At 43.3% G+C, this 17,887-nt stretch overlaps 1 protein-coding gene across 1 annotated transcript in view; it reads right to left on the bottom strand.

Moving 5' to 3' along the window:
• Nucleotides 1-17,887, bottom strand: part of cadpsa (Ca2+-dependent activator protein for secretion a) — a 133,458-nt gene that overhangs the window by 64,622 nt on the left and 50,949 nt on the right. The window contains exons 7-11 of the mRNA XM_041033874.1: nucleotides 17,371-17,482; nucleotides 17,131-17,270; nucleotides 13,320-13,386; nucleotides 5,136-5,244; nucleotides 4,566-4,778 (exon numbers count right to left, since the gene is read on the bottom strand). Of these exons, the coding sequence (XP_040889808.1) occupies nucleotides 4,566-4,778; nucleotides 5,136-5,244; nucleotides 13,320-13,386; nucleotides 17,131-17,270; nucleotides 17,371-17,482 (641 nt within the window). The remainder of the gene's footprint in view (nucleotides 1-4,565; nucleotides 4,779-5,135; nucleotides 5,245-13,319; nucleotides 13,387-17,130; nucleotides 17,271-17,370; nucleotides 17,483-17,887) is intronic.

Below are 17,887 nucleotides of genomic sequence, written 5' to 3'. Positions count from 1 at the left end.
AACTCTTTGTTTCTTCAGACCTGAACAAGTTCTTCTATTTGGCTTAAAATTGTGTCAGAGCATGTAAAAAGACAATTGAATTTTCTAAGAAAATAATTAACTAATATTTTAACCACTACTAAAACTACTACCAATAAATACTAATATTAATAATAATAAAAATAAGAAGAAGAATTTGCAGAGCAAACAGTTTTGAACCAATGAAACAAACATTTTCAGAGCTGTCCAGTAAGATTTTGTAAAGGCTTCCTCTCCAAATCAGATTTTATCTATAAAAATATAGTAATAAAAATTCACCACGTTAGCTGAATGGTTCAGTCGCATCCTAAATGAGACAGACATAGCAGCCATCACAGTTCTTGTTCAGAAACACGCATGCTATGACTTTGCAGGAATCAAAAACATTAAGTCCAAAAATCTTAAACTTAACCTGCAGTTGTTTCAAGATGGCGGCGCGCACGGACGCAGCGGCTCACGGCTCTCCTGTTCGGTGCTCTTTTTTTGTTGTTTTTGTATGTTTCTCTTGTTTGTTTGCACACTGCCGGTTCTACGAACACTCGCTACACCCGCCAAGACCTTATGGACATCGGCCACCAACACCAGACATCTGTCTCAAGTGTCTTTCATCAAATGCATAACATCCCAGACGACATAGCGAGACCAGCCGGCTCTCCGTGGATTGTTGTCGGGTCCAGGAGACGTAGACGGAGGAGGGAGAGGAAGCAGAAACGGGGCCGAAGGTCCGGTGTTATGCAGAGGCTTAAGAAACAACCACACAAGCCACCTCTACCGAGCCTGTACCTCTCCAATGCCAGATCCCTGGTGCATAAAACGGACGAACTGGAATTACAACTCGCTGGAAATCGTTATGTTCGTGACTGCTGTGTTTTGATTATCACCGAAACCTGGCTTCACCCGGGGATACCCGATGCTAGCATGCAGCTAGCAGGCCGCACTCTGCTCCGCTGGGACAGGACGAAGGACTCCGGTAAGAGCAGAGGAGGTGGGCTCTGTATTTACATTCATGAAAACTGGTGTAACAACGGGACAATCATTGACAAACACTGCTCCCCTGACCTCGAGTACATGTCTGTAAGATGCCGGCCTTTTTTTCTACCAAGAGAGCTAACAGTAGTGATCATCACGGCTGTGTATATTCCGCCCAACGCCAACGTAAACACGGCGCTCTCTCTCCTGCTGAACACCATTAACGAACAGCAGAGGGTCCACCCTGACGGTGTTCATATAATTGCAGGTGACTTTAATAAGGCCAACTTAAAGACTGTACTCCCAAAATTCTACCAACACGTCAAGTGTTCCACAAGAGGGGGGAACACTCTGGATCATGTGTACTCTAACATTAAACACGCGTACAGAGCCATACCCCTCCCCCACCTCGGACAGTCAGATCATCTCTCCCTCCTGCTTCCCCCAGCCTACACCCCCCTCAGACGCAGCGCCAGGCCCACCACAAAGACTGTTACAACCTGGCCTGACAATGCACTCTCCACACTCCAAGACTGCTTCGAACAGACAGACTGGGACTTATTTGAACACCAGGAGCTGGAAACATTCACAGGAACGGTTCTTGACTACATCAAGTTTTGCATCGGGAATGTGACTGTGGATAAAAACATTCGGGTTTTTCCAAACCAGAAACCCTGGATGACCAGCCAGGTCCGCATGCTCCTCAGAGCCCGTGATGCTGCCTTCAGGTCAGGCGACAGAGCTCTGTACAGGGCTGCTCGAGCCGACCTGAAAAAAGGAATTAAAAAAGCTAAGGCAGACCATAAGCGGAGCATAGAGTCCCACCTGTCCAGCCACGACACACGGAGGGTGTGGCAGGGTATACAAGACATCACAAACTACAGAGGATGTCATGTATCAACAGGAGACCTGAGTGCACCGCTGGCAGAGGAGCTAAATTGCTTCTTTGCTCGCTTCAACTCACCACAACAGCAGCACTCATCTGTTCCAGCCTTGCCTCCAACCCCTCTCCCACCTGCTTCCTGCACCACTCCACTCACTGTAAGGGAGCACGACGTCAGACGGGTGCTCCTGGCAGTGAACCCCAAAAAGGCTGCCGGCCCAGACGGAGTACCTGGTAAGGTGCTCAGAGCGTGTGCCGACCAGCTAGCCCCCATCTGCACCAGAATTTTCAACCTCTCCCTAGCCCAAGCAGTCATTCCGTCCTGCCTAAAATCAGCTACAATCATACCAGTGCCAAAAAAGTCTCCCATCACCAGCCTTAACGACTACCGTCCTGTGGCCCTCACTCCAGTAATCATGAAGTGCTTCGAGAGACTGGTTCTACAACACATCAGGAACTATCTCCCCCCAGACTTCGACCCCTACCAGTTTGCATATCGTGGTAACAGATCCACAGAGGATGCTATCGCCGTAGCTCTCCACTCTGTGCTGAGCCATCTGGAGCAGCAGCAGAGCTACGTTCGGATGCTCTTTGTGGATTACAGTTCCGCCTTCAACACAATCATTCCCGACATTCTCATCACCAAACTGGACACTCTCGGCCTCCCCCCTCTCACATGTGCCTGGATAAAGGACTTCCTAACTAACCGACCCCAGACTGTGAGACTCGGCCCCCACCTCTCCTCCATTCGCACGCTGAGCACCGGCTCTCCACAGGGCTGTGTGCTGAGCCCCCTCCTGTACTGCCTCTACACCCATGACTGCAGTCCGGCCCACAACAGCAACCTCATCGTTAAGTTTGCTGACGACACTACAGTGGTCGGACTCATCTCAAAGGGAGATGAAGCAGCCTACAGAGAAGAGGTCCTGAAGTTGGCATCCTGGTGTTCAGAGAACAACCTGGCTCTGAACACCAAGAAAACCAAGGAGATCATTGTCGACTTCAGGAGGCACAGCACCAACTTAGCCCCCCTCTACATCAACGGCGAGTGCGTGGAGAGAGTCCACACCTTTCGGTTTCTTGGGATCCTCATCTCCGCTGACATCTCCTGGACAGAGAACATCACAGCGGTCATTAAGAAGGCTCAGCAGCGGCTACACTTCCTGAGGGTACTCAGGAAGCACAACCTGGACTCCATCCTGCTGCTGACCTTCTACCGCTCGTCCATTGAGAGCCTGCTGACGTACTGCATCACAGTATGGTACGGCAGCTGCACCATGGCAGACAGGGAGAGGCTTCAGAGGGTAGTTAAGGCAGCACAGAAGATCATCGGCTGCCCCCTCCCCTCCCTGATGGACATTTACACCTCCCGCTGCCTCAGCAGAGCAAAGAACATCACCAAGGACAGCTCCCACCCTGGCTTTGCTCTGTTTGACCTGTTGCCCTCAGGAAGGCGCTACAGGCACATCAGAACAAAGACTAACAGACTCAGAGACAGTTTTTTCCCAAAAGCCATAACCACACTGAACTCACACATGCACTGAACCCCACAGTCTATTCCCCTGAACCCCCGGACTTCCTTCCCTCTATCCACTCACCGTGCAATATCCGTATACTGTGCAATATTCATTAATGTGCAATAACCCATACTTGAACTGTGCACCTTACCCCCCCCCTGTATTTTGCTTTTTTCTCTTCATATTGTTGTATAGCATTCCTTTTAAATTTTTGACTTTTGACTTGCACTAAACTTACTTAACTTAATCTTATTTTATTTTTATTCTATTCTATGTTGTATATTCATACATGTTGCACTGGAGAAGGAGATGCTTTCCATCTCGTTGTACATGTAAAAGATGTCCAATGACAATAAAAGGCATTCTATTCTATTCTATTCAGAACTTTTGTATGACTCAGGGATTTAGTCCAAACCTGTTGAGCGGATGGCAAATGTGCAGACAGAAGCACGGCCAAAGCAAATCATTTGTGCATGCAAATCACAAAGAAGCTAGCGTGTTGTGTATTTTTGACTCAAACAGAAATTAACAAACAGGAAGTCATTAAACGAGGAATAGCAGTGGACAAAAAAAAAAATAAGGAAAAGAGAAAGAAAGGGGAGGAAAGCACTTACCCTTTAATCCAGCTACAAGATAGCAGGGTCAGGGTTTAGAAGAAAAAGAAGAAGAAAAGGAAAAAGGAACAAACAGAGAAACATAAAGACACACAGAGAAGCCACCAGCACTACAGCAGTTCTGCAACGAAGAGCAAAGCAGCACACAGAGAAAGAACAACAGTAACAGTTGGAAAAATATACAGTACATGACCAGGAAGAAAGACAAGACTAAGGACGTCGTTGGCTGACATGACAAAAAGGACAGTCAGAGACAGAGTGAGACACTGAGCACAGTAAGAGACAACAAGAAAATGGGAGTGATGAACAGAAAAGTTCACACGGGTTGAATCAAGATCAATGGCTTCAATAGGATGGTGTTTAATGGGTCTTCAGTAAACAAGGGTATCAGTCGATGACACCTTAAGGTGCCAGTTTCTGCAAATTTCCTAAAAAGGTGATTAGACCAACTACAATGGATGTGACACCATCAAGTTAGCAAACAGCTGCATCCCATTTGGGGGTGAATCATTTTATATGATGTGAGAACTAAAAGACAAAGAGGAATCAGAGAGGAAAACTTACAGAACTGAGATATGGGTGCATCAAGCTGTGGTGCTGTGCCCCCCCTCGAGTTGAGTTTCTGGACCTGGGTGGGAGGGACTGGCTTGTGTGACTGGCCAGTGGCTCTGTACATGGCCTGCACCCACAGAATCCGATCCTGCTCATCGTCGCTGGCAAAGATCACAGTGTCACCCTCTTTCACAGCGTTGAAGAAGGTTCTGCCGCCGTCGAGACCTGAAGGATGGGCAGAGGTAGAAGTTCTTGATCTGATTTGTGCATTAACAGGATCCAGATTACTATTTGTATAGGTACGTCATCATCATCATGTAAAGGAATTATATATCTTTATTATGATGTGACCACAGGTGTTGTTTAGCCCTTTAGACCATGTACCAATAAAACTAATAACAGGGTAGGCTGTCTTACTAACAGGCACAACAAAAACTAACAGGACAGTGAGAGAGATGTCAGTCCAATGCAATTTGTGTGTGCTACACCTGTGTGGGTGGACTATGGCTGTGCAGGGGCTTTAGCAACAGATCTGCATCTCAAACTGCCACACTTGTCCTTCATCAGCATTGCTACTGTTACCTGGCTGGGGGTCGGTGTAGTCCACGGTGTAGCCATCCAGCTGGAGGAGCTCCACGGGCTCTGCCTTCTTCTCTCTGTAGCTGCACATGGCAAAGGTGTACTGACTCACCTGCACCAATCACACACAGAAGAAAGATTGACTTATCTGCCAGCTCGGCGGGGAATACAATCATATGTTGTCAAGTCAGCTGTTAATCATACTATACCACCAATGTCTCTCAGAGTAAAAAAATATTATTATAATTTTTACAACATTCCTCTCTCAGATCCAAAAACAATTACCTTCAATATTTTATAGACATTTGGTCATTGCAACATTCATTAATTAAAATATCTAACATACAGATAAAATATGTGGCAAAAATTCTAGAAATAGATACTGAAATAGCCATTAAAATTCATATTTAGCTAAAAATATGTTTTAAGATGAATAATGTAACTCTTCCTTTTTCTGTTCTATTGTCCAGTATCACAGAGAAAGATGCTGTGAATTCATGTTACAAATGCACGTCAAAGCACATCTTTTCAAACTCCCTCCAGGAGGCAGATCCGACATGGCAGGACCGAAAAAGATGAATTGACTCAGATTCCAAAGAGCAAAACAACAATCGTCTGAAAAAGACACACCTAAAATCTGGAACAGGACTGATATAACAAACTTCAACTAACCAAAACAAAGTCTGTTTAAAATACAAATATATATATATATATATATAATGAGAATAATGATATACCAGAAAGAAAAGAAGAAGTGCAGTGAATTATCTGCTGCGCATTTTAGTTCCGATTTTGCATCCTCAAACATTTAGCCACCCAGAGTGTTGTTTTTTTTTTATTAATTTTTTCAACATCTGTTACACTTTCAGAGGAGGCTCATTAGATCCCTTCATCCCTACGCTCAGTGTTACTGCTAAACACTGCCTGTTAGGAAACAGTTTCACTCTTCTGTTTTCAGGTTTGCCGTGTGCATTGAACCTTGTAAAAACTGTAAACGTGTCCAGCATCAGTGTCAACGTGTGCACTGTAACCAGGTAGTTTCATTTGTTGCTTTCATTTATTCATTTATTTCAAAGTGAAATCTACCTGTGAAAATATGTGTAGTTGTGCTGCTTGGAAATATAGTGTGAGGAATATTAAAAGTGTTTCCAGTGCTTGTAGTTGGTTGTTAGGGGGGGGTGTGTGGTTGCTACAGTGGCAGGCTGGAGGTCTGGAGGGAGCGGTTGGCAGATGTGTAAGATAAAGGGGTGGAGGACCAGTATACAGTTAATACTCTGTTTTTTCTCATGTGCTAATGTTACTAAAGGCTTTTTATATTTTTATCTTTACCACAATGAAGCTGCAATGATTCTCTGACTCCATTCTCCTTTTCTGTTGACATTATTCATCTGTGCATCAACAGCCCAGGCTTTGTCTTTCACTTGTTTCCCAAACCTGATTTTAGTCCTGAAGTGAAATTTGAATTAACAGGACTATCAGCAGCCCAGTGATGCAGTGATTAGCACTGTCGCTGACAGCAACAGGGTTTCAGGGTGGGTGCTGGGGCTTTTCTGTGTGGAGTCTGCATGTTCTCCCTGTGCTAACATGGGTTCCCTCCAGGTTCTCGAGCTTCCTCCCACAGTCCAAACACATGCAGATTAGGTTACTTAGTGACTCTAAATTGTCCATAGGTGTGATTGTGAGTGTGAATGGTTGTTTGTCTCTATATGTCAGCCCTGTGATAGACTGGAGACCTAGTCAAGGTGTACCCCGCTTTTCGCCCCAAAGGATTGGCTTCATCTCCCCCTCGTAACCCTTAAGAGGATAATAGATGGATGGATGGACTAACGGCAAATTCATGGTTGCTGGGTCTGTGTGACATCTAGTCCAAGTCTGCCAGAGTCCGCAGCCCAAAATTTGTCACCGTGTGGACTGAACACCTGCAAGTGTGCTGACCTTGCATGCGCCAGAAAAGTCAGCTGCATGCTTGTTCTGTGTCTTATTCTTGTTAAGCAGTTGCACACACTGTTTTCTTTTTGATGTCACACTGTTAATATGCTCGTAATGACAACGTTAACATGCTAATGTTTAGCTGGTAAAGTTCACCCTCTTCGTTTAACAACTCTTGACGCAAAGTGCAGCTGAGGATGATGAAAGTCATTAGTTTTGTAGGTGTTTGGTCATGAATGAATGTACTGGACCGAAGTGACCAAATAACATTATCATCCCTGGAGCAACTCAGCCTACTACACATAATCATAAGGACTTTTAGAGTGTGTAAATAACTATCTCATAAGTGTTACATCCAGAAAGACCCAGGTTTAAAAATGGTTCAATTGAATATGTTGATTGTTGTCACCAAGGAAATATACAATTTCAAACTGAAAGATTTGAATTTGATGCAGTACGTTCGTGCTCCATCATAGGATGAACCCATTCTATTTTGAGCTTCCCACTAGCACCTTTCTGAAACCAACGATAAAAAAAGATAAATATAAAATAAATCCAAGATAATACGTTTCTCAACTGTGAAATGCATTCATGCTCCCAGAGGACAGACTTTTGACTGGACTGACCCCATGGGCTGTCCTTTTAGCGCCACCCTCAGGACAAACATAGTGTGCTATTTGTTTTATCCAATACTTTCACAATGTGTAGCGTGACATAATCTGTACTGTACTGTTAATAACAGGCCAGTATAGAATACAGACCCATATATCAGTATAACCCTGGTTTAGGTTGGTAGCTGTGGTCTTGACACTGCTCCCTGTGTTGATAAAAGGAAGTGTAGAGACACTCCATTGCTAGCTGTAGCTGGCCTGCTGCTACTGTAGCTGCCAGTCATACCAGCCTGTCGTCACAAATCACCAGGCCTGGCCAATCCGGCGCTGTCGCCACCTCTGCCGTTGCAAGTGGCAGCTCTCACTTTAGCTGCAGCTGCATTGTGTGTGTATGTCTGTGTGTGTGTGTGTGTGTGTGTGTGTGTGTGTGTGTGTGTGTGTGTGTCTGTGTGTGTGTGTGTGTGTGCGTGTGTTGGATTTCCCTCCATGTGTGTGACAAATGAGATTCCTCACGACAGCACTGATGAGACCTCAGGCCAAGTAAAGCACGGAGGGAACCGGACCGACTCTCCAGCAGCTCCCTGGCCTCCAGGACACAACAAAGGCAAATCAGAGTCTAAACTACTGCCGCCGCCCCCCACCCCCGTGCCCACCTCCACCCATACCCCAAAACACCGGCTTCCTTTCTCCCAGTCTCTCTCTCTCTCAGCTGTCAGTCAGCAGAGAAGAGAGATGGAGAGACAGTGATGAAGAATCAGAAAGGAAGAGAGAGTGAGGGGGGATTGCTGCAGTCATTTATGTTCACATCATTACAGGAAACACATGGATATGAACACTGCAGATGATTTGCTGGATGTGGCATATGTGTTCACAAACAAACTTCAGAGGCCAAAAGCAAAACTTTCTATCCAAACCCTGACACGCGCTGATATTTTCAATAAGTTCTAAAAATACATACAGGACACATATTCACACACTTCATACAGAAGAGTCTATGCTGTTGGAATAGTTGAAATGTATCATGTTATCTTATTGAGATATTTTATTTTAAATTAAGAATTAAGATAATTTGAAATGGAACGGAATGGAATCAAACTAAAGTAAATTAAAAATTAAATCAATTTAAATTAATTAAAATGAATTGAACTGAACTAAACTGAAATTGAAATGAAGTGAGTTGAACTGAAAGATAAAATGAATAAAGCTGAAGTGAACCGAAATAAAATGAAGTGAAATGGGCTCAGTTTGAATGACAAATGAAACTGAATTGGCAAGAACTGGAGAGAGCAGAATTGGAAGATAGATGAGGACAGATGTGGAAAGATGTGGACATATGCGCAATTACATTCAGTCCTCCATGAACACGCCTGGACGTCTGTAATCTGCCTGGATGCTCTTAAGAGGGGAGACTCAGCCCACGACTACTGTACTGATTGTGAACTAATGGAGGAGGAGGACATGAGGGGGTGATATCAGGACAGAGAAAAGGGGTGGAGGACGAGGGAGGAAGAGATGACAGGCAGGTGCTAAGCAACAGAGAGAAGAGATAGGAAGATGGGAAAATGAGAAAATGAGAAAAAGGAGGGAGGGAGAAAAAGATATAGAAAGGGGAGGAATTATACAGATGGGTGACAAATTCAAAGGAAAAGCCAACGTAAACAGAACAAAATCAAGACACGAAGACTCCAGAAGAGCTTCAGCACAGGGAGGAAACGCCAATCTTCCAAAGTACATTCCTCTATTGTGGTCAAAAGACAAGAGAAAGATTCATATCTTTTTCATAGACGTTAAACCATTAGTTGATTAATCAGTGAGTCACCTGAGAACTGTAGGACTCAAGGATTCAGACCCCCCTTCATGTTCGGCACATTTTGTTATGTTGTAGATACCCATAATGAAGTGAGACATGTTTTTCATAAATTTTTGCCAATTTATTGAAAATCTAACTTTCTGAATCAACTCTATGTTGATAAACGATTCATTTTTCAAGCAAAAATCTCCAATATTTCCTGGTTATATTTTTTTGTGAGGATTTGCTGTGTGTGTTTGTCACATGACAGTCCACTGATCAGTGGTTCTGTTGATCAGAGAAAATTTTAAAATGCCAAATTTCACTGCGGAGAATAAAAATAGGGATTTTATAGATAAAAAGATAAAATGAATAATCAAGAACATATTCAACTTGTCATGATCTGGCCCTCTGTCTCCAGCCTTGTCTCACAGCTCCCAGGCCGTGTTTCTCGCCACAATTCCCCAAACTTGCCTTCCTCTGGTTAACCACTAGATGTGCTCAGACGTTCTTCCCTGTCCTCATTTACCTGTCCGCCTCACCCACCCACACCAGTAAGTGGTCACTTTTCTTCCCGGTTTGTCTGTTCATGTTCCTGAGTTTTTCCTTGTGTGTTTGGATCACCTGAGTTTAGTTTTCCTGTTGCCTCTGCTTGCCTGTCTTCCTGCCTTGTCAGCTTGTCCTCTTATGTGCCCATAAGCCTCATTTCATTGATTGAAAGCTACTTCAGTGCATCAGGCTGTTTGGTGTGTCTGTGTTTGGGTCCTCTCTGTCCCTGTGATGATAGCAGCATTCCTGACACAGCCGATCAATCAATAATACAAATAATCACTCATTTCAGCCCTGCAGTGACCTCTTGTCACTTCGTTATGGAAGCATTTGCGTTTATTTGTATTTTCACTCAAGTTTTTCCTTTAATTCTTCTCCTCTCTGTGTTCCTGTTCTGTGTAGAGGGGTAGGTGACATATAAAAATATTTTAAAATCTATAACTTAAACCATTGCAATCTGTCCAATAAACTCCCTAACTATATGCAACAGGTGACATCCCCCACAAGAGAAGATAAAATCCTGGATCACCGTTCATCAACAATCATGTTTCCTGAGAACCACGTTGGAAGAGTCTGACCATGCAGGAGGCTGCTTTGAATGTACTGGTTGGGACGTCTCCAGAGACACGTAACAGCCTCACTAAGCACACAAACACAGCAATGTCATACATCTAAATGTGTTGTAAAACTTTACCCAAATTTGGAAGAACTTTGTTTGCAAATGAATGCACATTTCCATCTAAAACCGGGATTTTCAGGATTTGGTTGGTTAAGATAATCAGCTGGTGGCACTAATTCTCCTGTGGGATGCCATTAAAACTACTAAAGAAGAAGGAGGTGCAACAGGATAATCAGAAGAGCATCAGTCAAACTTCAAACAAATAAGCCTTTCGTCTGTCTCTATGTTCAGTCTCTTCAGTGGAGTGGAAGCGTCAGAGAATGTTACGGCCACATGTTTCATGTGCATCATGATTTAAATAGTTAAATTTCAATGAACTTTTCATTATCTTCTTCACTTGCATTTATTTATTCCTCATACTGACAACTTTTTTTTCTTCTATAAAATGCTTAAACTGATAATCTGAATTGTTTTGTTAGAAATGGTCTTACAGTACCTAACTGCATTGCAATGGTACAACATCAGTCTTTTGTGGCCAAAAGACTGAGCCAAACTTAATTAATATTTTCAACCAATTCAAGGGATACGGATCCAAATCCAAGTGTGAAGTGATAAAGACAGACACGGGTAACAAAATGCCAACAGTCAGTGCTTACTTACAAGGCTTTACGTGAACAGAACAGACAGTGAGCAAAGGAAAAATGACACTGCTTAGCTATCTGGACGGTGCACCATCTCTAAAACAGCAACAAAGAGTACACACACACACACACACACACACACACACACACACACACACACACACACACACACAGCAATAACCAGAGAGTCTCTGCTCCTCAAAACAAACATCCATGCACACACACAGACAGACATAACAACAAACACACACACACACGAGTGTGCAGTCTATTGACCAGTATTTGTCACTTGCTATATATTTAGCTGGGAGCAAATGAGAGGCTTCAAGTTGGCGGCGCTCAGGCTTTTCTAGCTGCGAGTGTTAGGCCAGCTAGTGTTCACTCGACTTTGTCAATCCCCTGTCAACTTGTAGCTCTGAGACATATACTCTCCAATGCACAAGAGACAGGCCACCCCCCCCAACCACCGCCACCACCACCCTCCTCCTCCTCCCTCCCGCACCCCCCCCCCCCCCCCCCCCCCTCGCCTGCTGCCCACTTCCTAATGCAGAGCCACCAGGAAATGGCCGCTTCCACCACCCTTCCACAAACACACACACACACACACACACACACCCCACCCCACCCCACCCTACCCCCATCTCCTGACAAAAGCCTGCTTGGCCTCTCCATCATTCCTCTGACAGCCAAGGGAAGACAGCTTGGCTGCATCTCTCTTTCTCGCAGCACACACAACATGTGGCCAATGAAAATATTATAGCCATAAAGAGCGGAGCTCATGTTGAAGGCTGCTCATGGTTGAGTCTGTGCTGGGTGAGATCGGGTTATCGAGCTCACTGTGCAGTCGCTTCAATCAAAATCTGATCTTGTGGTTTGAAACCTGTGACATAGAGCAAAGATCATGAAGACATGACTGTTCTCTGGACACTCTCTATAAGCTGATAATTAATGGTGCTAATGGTTTAACAGTGGTGATCATTACTGGTGATGAAAAAAAAAAGACTTTAACAACCTGTTTGGTAAAGCATCTTACTCTGTGACCCTGAACTTGGTTGGACAATCTGACTGTACTTGGCCTACTACACTGGGTCAACTACGAAACAAGTGTCATCGTTTCTAAGACAACACACAACAAAACATAAGATAAAATGCCAGTCTCTTGGTTAGAAAGAACTTCAGCAGTGCTGTGGTAGATATAGTTTTGTTAACAGGGGTCTGTAGATTTTAGGAAAATGAAGGTTCTCTGAACATGTGTTCCTCCGTCATGCACAATAACCTCAACATATCAGGGATTCTCAAACTTTTCCAGTGCCTCAGTTTAAAGTTTTAAGTTTCAAATTCCAAATAACCTGATGTACTGTCCGTTAAGCTAAAATAATTATGTGTAAATTTACATCTAGGCCTATATAGAGCTGCAAAATTTTTTATGATAAAAAAAAATCATCTTTGCGTCTATAAAATATTGAAATTACAATTTCCTACCACAAGTTGTTTAAATATCTTGTTTTGTCCAAAGATAATTGATCACCAAAATGATTGCAGCTCATTTTTCACTCATCTAGCAAATTAATGAATTACCTAATCCTCTCTTGTAGATGTAAGTGTAAAGAAAACATATATCTGAGGCTTACAATGAGGAGCAGGTTGTATTTGTGTCATGTATGGTTGCACATGATGCCATGTTGATTCTGCTCCGAATACTAGAAACAGTGTTACATTTCAAACTGTTTCATTTATCTTTATAAAACTGTTTTGGACAAAGATCAAAAATATCAGTCATGTAAACCTTCAGCGACCCCACCTGCATGGGAAGAGGCACTGTCCTGGGATTCAGACCCCCGGGCTGAGGACTGAGTGCACTAAGACTCACAGCTGGAAGTTCATTAGAATCACATTTCCTTTCATGCCTGGGAAAATGGCAACCTAAAGACTTTAGTGATGCCAGTGCTCATTCAAACATCTAATCCACAATATAAACTGCACACTTTTTTGTGGTTGTTTGTGTTCTACTGTTCAGTACGCTGTATGATTTGTATTATTTGAGCTTACCTGAACCAGCACAAAGAATCTTTTCTTCCATCTTTTCCACACATTTTTGCCAATGGCCCAGAGATACCTGTGGATGCAAAGAAACACTAATTTAGACAAAAGAAACTTTTAATGTGACCTTTATACATCAAGTGTTTTTTCTTTTCTTCTTTCTGCTTTGCCATGACTGATATAACCGAGGTCTGATGTGCCAGGCTGTACCTACAGAAAGGGTGTATGAAGTGATAGTGTTGACAGTGTCTACTGACATCTCCTGGTAGAACATTGCTACTGCAACCAGTCACATCATTTCCTAAAAAAACCCAAGAGCATTACAGCACATCTCACTGTCATGTTCTTTATTTGCTGATTTGGTCTAAGCTGAACTTTCTTGGAGCAGGAAAAGCAGAGGTGTAACTAATGATACTAATAGTGTCATTGTTCTATTTAGATGTTCCTGTAAACCCTTGAGGCAGCGTGCCCATACCAGGGTCTTGCAATGGGGACACGTTGTGGATTCAGAAAGTATTCATCTTTTGTACACTTTATTGGTTAAAACTGCCATTTCTTCCCATCAGGTTACACTCAAAGTCAAAACATATTTTCAGAAATAAAAACCAAAATCTGCCACCTGTGCCAAACTGAATTTATGGCATAGTTGAGAAAGACACACACCCAAAAACAGCTCTAAAGACTCTCTAAAGAAGATCCATTGGGCACAGATGGCAGAAAACTCAAAGACTCATCTGACAAGTGTTTCAATAAGAACAGTGATTAGAGTGAAATCTGCATTTAGACCTATAGGAAAGATGTCAGTGAACAGGGGTCAGTGATTGTGGTCCACAGATCACATTTGAAAACCATGTTTGTGCATTAACATAACAAACATTTTTTTTTTTCCAGTGCAATTCAGCATATCCTATTTAGTATCTCTGGAAACCTTGAAATCCAGTCTAGACTGGTTTAAAATAAAGGCCACGACTACAATTTAGAGGCTCAGATTTAAAGTAAACTAAGAATTAAGTGAAAGATGAATTTTATGTAACAAACAAACAGAAGTAAGTAGCAGTGATGGCAAGTGTAAAAGATGTTCATGCCAACTACAGAACTACATGATTCATTTGTTCTGCTATAGACAGAATTCATCCCAATGATTTACTTAATATCTCATTCAGAAACACAGCATGTTGCAGTCAGCATGTAATGTATAATCTTTCCTTCATACTAAAATAAATGTGTATGCTGAAAGTCCTAAGGCTTGTGTTGCATTTTCTTTTAGATTCTGACATGAAAACATGATGTAGGAGGCGGCGGACGGGAAGAGGGCTTTTATTGTAAAAGAACATCTGAGGGTGAGGACCCCAGTTTGATCTGCCTCTGCTGCTCCCAGCCTAGCTATGGGTCTCTGTGGTGAGCCAGCCTCAGACTGTTTCGGTCTGCCTTTCCCCGCGGTCCCTCCCAGAGCTGCCTCCGCCTGTCGTCCTGTATAAACCAGCATCCATGAGGCGACACATGAGGGCCCTGCCTACGTGCCTGTGCAGAGAGTGGAACCAGTAATCTGGTACAGGGAGGCAGTGTGGGCATCTTAGAGGGCAGCCCAGAAGCCTCCTTCAGGGCACCAAAGAGAAAGCATATGGAGGGGAGGGAGGGTGGAAGACGGATATACAGTTCCTGACAGCTAAAGACAGAGGAGCAATGCTGCAGTGAAGCAGGAAATGTCCACAGCATTGCAGACTGTAAATAAATAAATGTTCTCATTTGGTGGACAGACACCAAAGACCACCTTAACCAGCATTTCTATCTTGAAGCCAGATTCAGTCGCTCACACTACAATGGTGCTAATGACATCCTGGCTGAGTCTGAGTGAAAATGAAAATGGAGGATAGAACCCCTGTCAGTGGTGGTGGCGTAGCACCATAGTGACCCTGTTGACCTGCTGACACTGAAAACTTGTCTGGGACAGCTGAATCAGCCATCCCATCATCTAGTCAGCGTCTGTTCTGCTCAGTGGTGGTAACACTTGTCCAGGGGTGCTGTTAGTAACAGTTAGGCACCCCCCCTGAATGTTTACAGAAACAGAGCAGCAGTTTTCTTAGCTCTGAGTAATGTCCAGAGACGTGTCTCTCTCTCTCTCTCTCTCTCTCTCTCTCTCTCTCTCTCTCTCTCTCTTACTCTCTCTCACTGTAGGTATCTGTTACAGCGCATACATACATTTTGTTTTATTTCTGTGACATTGTCATTATGAGGTAGCACAGTGGCAGAGTCCAAAGTCATTTGAAAAGTATACTGCAGACCTGCAGATGATACAGGAAATACTGTACATGACTCTCCAAATATATCTCCAGCATGTTTTTTCGGCAAACAGGGAAAGTCGTCTTCAGGGGAAATGAAATCTCACAATCAAATGAGCTTCTCTGACAAATTTTCACTTTATACAGGGGGAACAGGCAAGGATGTCATCTCTCTCCCTCACTAACGGCTCTATTTATTGAAGCACTGGCAGCAGCAATCCATCACAGCACTAATATCAGAAGTACTGAGACACCTAACTATACAACAGATAATATAAGTTGAGACTTCACAAAGATAATGTGTTGTTATTCATAAAGGATCATACAGTTTTACATATTTTACATTTTTCTATTTTTTTTTTTTATTTGAAGTTTTGACATCCATAAGAGGAAATATTTGTGGTTTTAAATACCAAAATCCATCTCAGTACAGTTTTACATCTTCTCACTCAGGCTCTCTCTCTCTGGAGCTGTAGCAGGAACAGGGTGTTTTGTGCTGGCCTCTGAGCCCCCCCCCCCCCCCCCCCCCCCCCCCGATTGGCTGACTGTTTTCTGAGTCACCCATGACCAGGCCAACCACAGCCTACAAGGTGAGAAAACACCTGAGTGGGTGAGAATGGCCTTTAACTGCACCGAAATTTTCATAATTTGAGCACAAGAATGACTATACAAGTATTATATTTCATTATCACCACTATTGCCCCACAATTTAAACTGTAGACAGTTATATATATGGCCTTATACTGGTCTGCTGTGGGTTCATCACTCTGAAATGTTGCAGGATCCCCACATTCGAAAAAAAATAATGTGGTACATATTTTACCGTGATAGAAAATAAAGTATATGTAATAATAACTGATCACCACAAGAGGGAAGCAAAACATGATCTCTTGAGCAAAGCACCTCCAGAAGCACACTACGACTCCGTACTCATCAATGATTGTAAATGGAATGACAGTGAAGTGGATAGAGGGGATAGCAGGGGAGGTTTAAGGTCTTTATTTGACTTCAAGGACTCAAAGGTCTCAGTAGACGCTACAGTCTGTGGGATTCCTCCTCCTTTTCATAACCTCCTGACCTCAACCAACATGACGTATTTTACCTGAAACAAACCAAGATGGATGTACAGAGTTGTTGCTGAAAGAAAGATTTAACACCCTCTTTGGCAGATGACCAAAAGACAACACTTGAGTTTCTCAAGGACCCTTTACGCTATGACAAAATAACCTTTATCTAGTTTTAAATTCCTTCATTTCATTTTGTAGTGATGCTACAATAAAGTAGATGACCTTCAACCTTTGTGATGAATCAGCTTTACCATTTACCAACCAGATTTCTCTGAGACCCTTTGATCTTGATCCATCTTTTGGTTAAACCTGCTTCAGAGTTTGTATTAAAATGTGTTTATGCAGCTGTGCACCCTCAACCAATGAGTGTTCTTCAAGGGCTTTTTTATGTTACATCAACTGAGAACCTGATAAGTCAGAATGAGTATCTAACTTCAGAGCATTTGTGATCACCTGAACTTTACTGTCACTTACCCGCAATGCTTCATGTTTTGTGGCTTATCCATGCGAATGGCCAGTTTGATCTTGAGGTCATTGTCTGGGCACCCTTTAGACACCGTCATCTTATGGAGCTCAGACTGCTTGGGACTGTTGGGAGTCGGGTGGAGCACAACCTGGGAGAAATAACATGACAGTAGTGAACGTGAACTGTACGAGACATGACCAAGTGAAATGACTTAAATGAGGCAGAATAGCAGGAGAGTCATTTCTTACCCTCCCCAGCTCCTTATCTTCCAGAGCCAACACTCCTGTGCTCTCAGTGAACAGCTTCACTTTGACAGCAGGTAATGGCTGGGTGGTGGTGAAGTCACCCTGGGTACCCCAACTACACACACACACACACATACACACACACACACACACAGAAACACAGAATGCACTGTCAGAGATGATGATGTCTCTGGGGCTGTTGCTCTGTCACTTAGCATGTAACTAGCACAGATGCAGCTCCGTCTGACATCTGCCAGTTCTGAATCACGGATCAGACTTCCACTGGAATCTACTTCAGAAAAGTGTTTCACTCATGCAGCCCTCAGGAGAGGAGCTCTGGAGAATCATACTTTCACACTAAAGGTGATTAAAGACAAAATAGTGCCGTGAAGAGCAAAAAGAGAGCGTGGGAAGTCTACCACGTAAATCAGTCATTGAGCCTGACGAAACAAAAAAAGAAAAAAACAGGCTTGACAAAGCTACTCTAAACTATCCCTGACTGCAGACAGCAGAGGTGAAC

Source organism: Toxotes jaculatrix, chromosome 3 (genome assembly GCF_017976425.1).
Source record: "Toxotes jaculatrix isolate fToxJac2 chromosome 3, fToxJac2.pri, whole genome shotgun sequence".
Classification (NCBI taxonomy): Eukaryota; Metazoa; Chordata; class Actinopteri; family Toxotidae; genus Toxotes; species Toxotes jaculatrix.
This window is presented reverse-complemented; position numbering and strand designations above follow the sequence as displayed.